This window comes from Petaurus breviceps, unplaced genomic scaffold (assembly GCF_028583685.1).
Source record: "Petaurus breviceps papuanus isolate PSGF00001 unplaced genomic scaffold, PetGlider_PUasm1.0 79, whole genome shotgun sequence".
NCBI classification, from domain to species: Eukaryota; Metazoa; Chordata; class Mammalia; order Diprotodontia; family Petauridae; genus Petaurus; species Petaurus breviceps.
In genome coordinates, this window is record NW_027186523.1 from 14,924,013 (window position 1) to 14,933,830 (window position 9,818).

Here is a 9,818-nt window from a genome sequence, read left to right on the forward strand (position 1 = left end):
TCTGAAAACTCTTAATTACCAACGGTGACCATGGCAATCACACAGACAACATGAGTAGGAGCCCGGGTGGTGGCGGTGGCGGCGGCAGCGACCTTCGGAGCCAATCCCAGCCTAGCCCTTTAAAAATGGGCGGGACCAGGGACAGGAGAGGCAGGGCCCATCACGTGATGAAGTCCGGCCTATCGGATGCGGGGGAGGGGAGCGGCGAGTGGGTGGAGCCGGCACGGGTCTCAGCCGGTCCGAGCGAGTCAGGCTCTGAGGCCGTAGCAGTGGGACCGGCGGAGGGGGAAGGCAGCGCCGGAAGGCCCCTCGTCTCCGCCGGGTGCTCCCATCCGTCGCCATGGGCAGTGAGTACGGGCCCCTTGGGAGCGCCTCCCCGCAGCGCAGTCCGCGGCTCGGAGGTGGCCCGACCCGGCGTGAAGGGTCTTGCGCCTGAGGGGGCACGGCCGGCCGACCCCGGCCCCGCGCCGGTCTCTGGCTTTCCTGGGCTTGCGGTAGCGGCGGGCCGGGAGGGACCGGGGAGGCGTGGCTGGCGGTGCCAGCGGCGCAGGATGCCTCTTCAGGGCCTCGGCCGTCCCCGCTCACTTGGAGGGTTGGGGCGGCGGGTGTCAGGAGACTGGAAGGGGGCCCTGATCCGAGGACTGCATCCGAGCGGCCCAAGCCCGCAGGGGCCGACTTGGGAAGCACGGAGGGGCGCCAGTGACCTCGGGCTGGAGGGCAGGATGGCAGCCTCTGGCCGGGGGAGGGCCCCTTGGCACTGACACAGGGAGGGGGCGTTGTGGGCTGGTTGTTCCGAGGATTGGGGTTCAGGACCCTGGCTGGGCTCAGGTACAAAGGGAAGGAAGATTGTGAGGGGCTTCCTAACTCTGACCATTTCTTGCTACTTAGCAGCAGGTAAATCAGTGAGTACATTAGTGGGTGGAAAGCTCTCCTAGTCATTTACCGTGTCCTCAGTCGACTGAAATCATATTGGGGGAAAAAGACATAACGAAGTTATTTCTAGAGCGACTATATTTATTTAGTGTTACCATAGTGTTTAATAAAGTTCTTCGAGGTCAGGTCCTCCTATGTTTTATATACTTTTTTACCTCCCACAGAATCAAAACTACAATAAACACTTAAGTATTTGACACATGAGTGATTGAATGGTGCATCCCACCGGCAAACTTTACTAGATTTTCCGTATAAGTTACAAATTAAACCATGTAAGGAAGATGGAAGAAACACATTCTTGAGTGCCAATAGAGAAAATTTGCATTTATGCGTTACAGAGATATACATAAATGCTTAGTAATGTGGATATGTGAAAAGGAAAAAGTATGGGCATATGGGGTGGTTTCCTGAACAGATTCTCAGAGTTTTTTTTTTTTTTTTCTGTGTAAAGGAACACTTAAAAGATTTATCGTGGTTCACATGTACATGCTAGCTCCAAATGATAGCTAGGTAACAAACATTTTCTCCTCTGAGAATTTACTAGTTTCTCCACCAATGAGTAAAGTGCTATAAAATTTGAAGACTAGGCGTATAAAGTTGCATGAAAAACCATTGACCAGTTTTATTTAATTCCTGACGAACTACAGAATATGGTTTTATGACAAATACAAAATAGGCTATAGAATGTGTTAAGAGAGTCCAGGTTCCAAAGCATCACTGGGGAGATTGCAATTATTATTTAAGGCTTCACATATATTTCTGTACATTTTAGAATTGCATAACAGCAATAAAGATTGAGAATTCTCCCTTTTTAGTTTAAACATTTTTTAAAATTTTGCTTCAGTTACCCTCAGATGTTAGTGTCTCACTTAAAAATATATAGAAAAAAGAAATTCTAGTACTTCTCAATTTTAGAGTCCTTGGAATATCAGCTGGTAATTGTAGAAATAAAGTCTTAAATTTGTTCTTTTTTTAATTAAAATTTTATTGATAATTTTTCTTCTACATTATGTTCATTTTTATATGTTACCCCTATCTCTATCCATTGAGGCTTCTCTTGTTTCAAGGAAACAAGCAAAATTAGCCAACATAGCCTTGTTATATATTAATGTATGCAACATTCTGTACTCATTATTTCCCTTTCCCCCAAATCTGCAAGAAACAGAAAAGTTGTATTTTCTTACTTCTTGGAGGCCAAGAATTCAATTTTGTTTTATTGTGGGTTTTCAGTTTACATCATGGTAGTTGTGTATATTGTCCTCTTAATGCTGTTTCCTTCATTAATTTTCCGATCCCTCTCATACTTACTTTGTTAGATGCAATAGATACAACCTCTTAAGACTTTTTCAGTGTGCTATACTTGCTATTTTTGCATCTTATGGGAAGAAGAAATAGACTGGATAGCAAAAGCAAAATGAAAAATAGTTTTCAGAATGAGAGAAACCATGCCCATCTCCTGTCCAGAATATAATCACCGCTTCCAAATAGATACCCAAAACACCTTTGAATCTTTTATTTTCCTTTCCCTGAATCCTTCTGTTTTTCTTTCCTTTCTACATACTTATAAAACAAGTGAATGGTGCTTAGAATAACCTCATATTTTAAATTCTTGAAGTGGGTAGATAAGTGGGCATAAACTCTATGATGCTTTATTTGAGCATATCCCAACCCCTTGGGATGAAGAGATTATGAGTAAAACAGAAAATAAGACTTAAGACTTGCTGAGATTCATTCAGTAAGCATTTATTAATTGTCTACTGTGTGCCAGGTATTATACTCAGTTCTGGGGAGATAAGGAGAAAAAAAATCCAACAATCTCTGCCCTGAAATTTAGATTCTATGTTGGGGAAGCATCATGAACAAAGATACATAAATATAAAGTAATTTTGGGGGGGAGAAGCACTAGCAACTAGTAGGTACAGGCTAATACTTCATGTAGAAAATGGCACTTGAGCTAGGTCTTGCAGGAAGCTAGGGATTCAGAGGTGGAGGAAGTATACTACAGCCATGAGGTATAGAGCCTGTGCAAAAGCACACAGATGGGAGAGGGAATGCTGTATATGGAAAACAGCAAGTAGACCAGTTTGGCTGGTACATAAAGTACATGAAAGAGAGTGACATTCAGTAAGCCTAGAAAGGTAGTCTGGAGCCTGGCTGTGAAAAGCTTTAATTGCCAACCAGAAGAGTCAGTATTTATCTCGAAGGTCATTGGGACCCACTGGAGCTTCTTGAGAAAGGAAGCAAAAAAGTCTGTGCTTGAAGAATATCATTTTGCCATCTTTGTGAATGGTGGATTGGACAGGGGGAAAGACCAATTTGGAGGTGATTGCTGTAATCCAGGCAAGAGATGCTGAGGGCCTGTCCTAGGGTGGATTTGAATGTATTGGAGAGATGTTTTGGAAGTGAAACTGAAAGGACTGACTGCACAGCAGATCACATACTGGGGGATTGTGAAGAGAAGGAAGAGTTGGAGATAGTTCTGAGGTTGCCAACCTGGCTGACTAGAAGGATGGGGGTGCCCTCAACAGAAAGGTGGGAAATTAGGAACAGGGTAGTGTTTAGATAGAAAGTTAATTAATTCTATTTTAGACATCTTATTGTGAATTAGTAGATAGAAACCTGTCCCAAGAGCCAGTTAGATCTGAGTTCCAAGTCTCACCTCTGAAACTTCCTGATTCCATGACCCTGGGCAAATTGCTTAAACTTCTGGGTGTTTTAAAATGAATCCTTATGGGCTGCATTTTTACTTTGAAAACCACAAATTAACCATTCCATAGATAATTCCATTATCTGTATTGTATTTTTTAAAATTTTGTTAAATATTTCCCCATTTACATTTTAATCAGATTCAGGCCACACCCCGAAGTTTTATGGGCAGCATGTGGCCTGCAAGTTTGACCCCTCTACTTTAGGTGGCTGAGTCTGTAAGTTGCAGAGGCAGAGTATTGGTAAAGGAAGTTTTCTCATTTAGGAAGTCCTTATTACAATATCTGGTCCATATCCCCTTCAGGTGGAATTGCCTCTAGGCAGTTTTCGTTGTGTGACTGGAGCTCAGGAGTGTCACATAGAATATATAATTGTTGGATATATAAAAATTGGAGCCAAGTTGTAGAACACCTTGAAGAAGACTTAATTAAGATTTTTGAGCAAGAGTACCATCTTTAGGGGCAGCCAGGTAGCACAGTGAGTAAGAGCACCGCCTCCACTGTTGAGAAGACCTGGAGATCGAATCTCGGGCTCAGACGCTTAGCACCCACCCAGAAACACCTGGCCGTGTAACCTTGAGCAAGTTACTTAACCCCGATTGCTTAGGGGCGGCCAGGTGGCTCAGCGAGTAAGAGCACGGGCTCCAGTGTCGGGATGACCTGGATCAAATCCAGGCCCAGATACTCAGCACCACACCCAGAAATAACTGGCCGTGTAACCTGAGCAAGTTACTTAACCCCGATTGCTTAATAAAAAAAAAGAGGGCCATCCTCAGACCTGTTCCTTAGGAAGATTATTTTGTCTGCATTGTGGAAGATGAATTGGAAAAGGGAGACACTAGAACCTGGGAAGACAAATTAGTCACCTGTTAGTGATCACAAGGAGCCCTGAAAAAGAGTGGTGATAATAATAATAATTGCTGGCACTTCAAACTTTTCAGAGTGCTTTTATAGATACCCCACTTGATCATCACAATGACCCTTAGGAGATAGTTACTATTATGTCCATTTTATTGATGAGGAAATGGAAGCATGCAAAAGTTAAGTGCCTTACCTGGGGTCACACAACTAGTAAGTATGGGAGGCTACATAGACTTGAACTCAAGTCTTCTGACCCTAGGTACAATGCTCTATCTGTTACTTAGCTCCACTAGCTGTGAGAATGGAGAGGAGGTGACAGATGAGAGATGATGGGGTAGAACAAAATTAGTACTTGGTGTATGGAAGAAAGAAGGGAGTAGGATGCCTCTGGGCATCATAAATAACAAACAGATTTATGTAGAACAACATATATTCTAATCTAAAATTCTAAAAATCTGCATGACTAAACATTGTTACTTTCAGTCTTATTTTCTGTTGAAAGACAAGGTAAATCTAAACAGATACTTTAAAATCTTATAGAGACTGCCTTTGGAAGTATTAGCATCAGATCTTTAGGGAGATATTAGAACAATAACTTTTTTTTTTTTTGCTTTTTTAGAGGGCAGTTTGCTCAAAGTCACACAGCTAGTGTGTCAAATGTCTGAGGTCGGATTTGAACTCAGTCCCTCCTGACTCCAGGGCCGGTGCCCTATTCACTGCGCCACCTAGCTGCCCCAGAGCAATAACCTTTTAAAAGAATGGGCCATTATTAGTCATTCTAATAACATCTTGGAAACATGAATCTGTTTACTTATTTAAACATTAGTTGTGTTGATAATTTCTCAGCTGTCATTATAGAAGCAACTAGCTTGTATTCCTAATGTGTCTATTTATGAGTTATTATAGAAAAATTGTGAAATGCTGTCAAGCTAAGTTGTGACTGTGATGAAAGTGATTGTTTCATTAGCTAATGTTTATATTTGTAAGCAATCGCAATGCCTGAAGGTACTATACAAAAACAATTTTATTTAATTATCTTTTTCCAGATAATAGTCAAAATAAAATGTACACAGGACCTTTAGTTTATAAGTGAAAAAAAAAAATCTCTGCCTAAGTTTAGAACTGTTTTGTCAGATTCCATACCATTTTTTTAAATGAGAAGAGAAAAAAGCAACATAGACTTGCTTATATGTTTTTTTTTCTGCTTCTGATAGCCAAATCATTATCTTTGCATTTATATTGGAGAGGCAATTGAACAGAGAAGCTTTTGTTAACTTTAAGTTGCAGACCATGACAATACAATCTAGCATTTTGTTTCATTGATAAACCAAAGTCAAAGAAAAGACAGGTGCCTTTTGGTTGCTGTCTTCAGGGCAGATTCGGGCATTAAATTATAAGTTGGAAATAATCACAAACTGTTAGTGAAAGACTAAACTTTTGACATTCGGATTTAGAGAATGCCTATATTCAATTCAGTACAAAACTATCGCTTTCACTTAAAAAAAAAAAAACAGAAACAACCGGAAGATATTATTAAAACTTTGTAACATGCTTATAGAGTCATTCTTTTCTTTTAACAGTTAAATTTTTAGAAGTTATAAAACCCTTCTGTGCAGTTTTACCAGAAATTCAGAAACCTGAAAGGAAGGTAAGTATATCTTGGTTACAAATAGAGGATATTTGTATTTCTTGTCCCAATTTCTTAAGCTGTTGGTCAGTGTTCTTTTTTTTCTTACTATTTTGTGCTACTGTTTGCCCTAGTTTATTTAACCTTGATGGTTCATGTCCCCAAAATTATCAGTTCATGTTCTACCCAGATAGAAAAAGGTTGAAATGTAGACTAATTTGAACAAGTTTAAGCAGTTTATCTTATGATTTTTAAAAAGCTATTATATTTTATTTAAAATTATAACATTTTTACAGGAACAAAATGAGACCTTTTTCTTTAGCATACCTATTAGTTAATATGTAGCATTTGGCAATATACAATTATTTAAATGCCTGTTATTTGTCTTATCTGAGACTAGGTCTCCCTTTCTCACCCAGTCTGGAAGTACAGTGATCACTCATAGGATCGATCCAACTATCAATTGACTTTGATGTGCTCCATTTCCATCCTAGGCTGGTTCATTCCTTCTTAGGCAACCTTGTGGCCCCCTTGCTTTCAGGGGTTCACCATACTGGTGCTGGATTTTTTATGTGAGTGCCTGAGTATCTTATCCTAGCCCACTGCAGCTCAGAATTCCTGAGCTCAGGCTATCCTCATCCTCCCTAATAAGAAGGATTACGAGCATGTACCACCATACCCAGCCTATAAATGTTTATTCATCCTGCTTTGATTTTCTGATGAATAATAACTATGGTAAATTATTTTTATCTTCTCAAGAATATGTCCTATAAAAAAAATTTGAACAAGACACTAAATTTATAATGGTTACATGCAAAAATAGCTAGAGTTTAGAAATTCATGAACCTCAATCTGGTATTCAACCTATGATGGCTTATGATATTATTGTAGCTTAATGGCTAAGTTAATGAAGACATGAAAAGTAGACATTAGCTCAGCAAATTGATATTCCAATAATTATTTTGCTTGGAAAGTATAACTTTGAAAATTTTCAGTTTCATTAAGTTGAATATACAATAGCAATCAATGTAATTGCTGTTAATTGGAAAGAGATGGAGAAGAAAACTGGTATCATGATCCTAAATTGTAGTATAATTTAGATAGATGCCCATTGACTTTGGCTTCCTTCATGTAAATAATAATAAAGTATCTCATGTTATAATAGTTTCCATTTTTAAGTTAAGCCTGTGGTAGAGAAAGATGAATTTTGATTCACTGTCCAGAAATTTGTAAAGAAATATTAAAGGACTAAGGAAAATTATAAATAGGAATATCTTGTTAGTTTGCTATAATTTTGCAAGATTTTCTACTTTGACCTAAATTGGTTTAAATTGGTTCATAAATAGGCTAACAGGATATCTAGAATTTGGAAGGGCATCATAAATTTAGATGTGTGGTAGGATCTCTTCCATAGATGGGATAGAAAAATCAATTAAAGTAAACATAAGGATTACTAGAGTTAAGAGAAGTCAGAGTAGATAACTGGCAAAGATAACAGAATTTTTTTTTTTTGCTTTTTTTGGAGGACTGTTGGGGTTAAATGTCTTGCGCAAGGTTATATGGCTAGTTTTTTACAAATAAAATTTCTATAAAGTAATTTAAGAAAGAATGGTCCTCCCAGTGAGCAAATATAAAAATTTTGTAGATTAGAATCATAAAGGAACTAAAGGAATCTGAGAGTCTAGGTCAACTCCCCCAGGAAACTGGGACTTTGGTTTATCTATAGTTATGTAACTGGTTAGTTATGGCACTTGGACTAGAGCTCAGGTCTGCAGACTGCTGGTTAGTGCTCTTTTAGATTGTGCTACCTCACAAAAATAAATGATGAATGGCCCCCCATAGTGGGGGACACAGTGATCAATGGTCTGCACCATACATATTTGGCTACCTTGTTCCCGGACTTCTTTCATCTAAGTACAGACAGCAGAGATAAACATATTTAGGTATAAAAAGGGATAAATGATGTCATAAACAAACTTACTATTTATTTTGCTATGTACTTTTTGTCAATTGCTAATTTTTATGAATTATTTGGCTAAACAGTAATCTTTTTTCATCAATTATGAATACATTTTTACTAATTATATTCTGGTTTTATATTTATGGTTATTACAGATTTTAAGGTTATTACAGATATTAAGGCTTTTCACTAAAGTCCTACTCCATTTCCTCATTTTGTCACAAAGGTGACCTTGAGGTTTTTTTTTTAAATACATCATATTGTTGCCTCATGTTTTTATATTATAGCCTTTTCACTCACTCATTTCCCCAGATTGAATTTTCTTGTGACAGAGAAGAAACAATTAGCAAAAACAGCCAATATAATAACCACACCTGACAAGATGTATAATATGCTGTTTTTGTTTTGGTTATATTTATTTTACGTTGCATCACTTAATTTTGTTTTTCTGAACTCATTAATCATTTATTACCCCACATTATGATTTTCATACAGCATAGTTTTTTAGACCATTCTACAGTTGATGGATACCTACTTTTTTTTTTTTTAATAGTTCTTTGCCACCACAAAAAGGGCTGCTGTGAGCATTTTGGTAAACTGAACTCTTATAGACTATATCAGTGAATCAGGAGCCCTGGGCAAGTCTTACCAAGCTGAAAATGCAGACAGACCTGGTAATCAAACTGAATGTCTGTTTTCTGACATTCTGAACTGTGAAGCTCATCATAGGATTGTATATAAAATGATGAATTTCTAGGCTACAGCAGTTTTTTTGACTATCTACAAACGATAAAGAGAAGTTAATGAGATTTGGAAGGGACTTCAGCAGCTCTCAGCCCAATCATTCTAAAACCATACTTCTGTAACATACTTATCTAGCTTTCGTTTAAAGGCCTGAAGGGATGAGGAATTTCCACTGCATCTTGAGGCAGCATATTCCTCTTATGGATAACTTTAATTGTTAGGAAATATTTCATTACACTAAATCTAAATTGAATTTTTGTAACTTCCTCCCATTGCTTCTAGTTCTGCCATCTGGAACTAGCAAAATAAGTATAATCTATCTTCCATGTCATAGATAACCTTTCAGTCACTTGAAGATACATAGCACTCGCGTCCTTCTTTGTTGCCCCAGTCTTTTCATAAGCTTGGCCTACTCTGGACTTTGTCTGCCTATCAATTTCCTTGCCACAAGGAGGTGTTTAGAACTGAACATAGTGTCCCAGATGTGGCCTAGTGCTTCTCCTAATACAGCCTGTCACCACGTTAGATTTTTGGGCTATCATGTCACATTGATGAGTCATTAAGCTTGCTGAGGGAGTGGAGGGTGAGTAGAAGAATTACTCTGATGAAATCATAGAATAAAAGATTTTGATTAGGAAGGGGCCTTAGAGGTCATCAAGTCCAACCTCCGCATTTTTTTTTTAGAGGTTTAAAGAAAAAACTTTTTTATTGTTATTTTTTTAAAGTGTGGCTCCTCAGGAGGACCTGAGTTCAAATGTGACTTCAGACATTTACTAGCTTTGTGACTCTGGACAAGTCATTTCACCCTCTTTGCCTCAGTTTCCTCATCTGTAAAATGAGCTCGTCAGTCTCACACTGGACCACAGACTCCATGGAGGGATGCTTCACCACTTCTCAAAGGATGCCCCCATCCCCACCACCAATAGTTACCGTGTTTCCCCGATAATAAGACCTATCCCGAAAATAAGCCCTCCCCTTACTGTGTAAG

At 38.8% G+C, this 9,818-nt stretch overlaps 1 protein-coding gene across 1 annotated transcript in view; it reads left to right on the forward strand.

The window, feature by feature from the left end:
* The first annotated feature begins 203 nt into the window (after window positions 1-203).
* The window catches only part of LOC138175708 (protein transport protein Sec61 subunit alpha-like), a 43,090-nt gene continuing 33,475 nt past the window's right edge, over window positions 204-9,818 (forward strand). Inside the window, exons 1-3 of the mRNA XM_069106212.1 lie at window positions 204-347; window positions 6,080-6,147; window positions 6,668-6,698. Of these exons, the coding sequence (XP_068962313.1) occupies window positions 341-347; window positions 6,080-6,147; window positions 6,668-6,698 (106 nt within the window). The 5' untranslated portion in view covers window positions 204-340. The remainder of the gene's footprint in view (window positions 348-6,079; window positions 6,148-6,667; window positions 6,699-9,818) is intronic.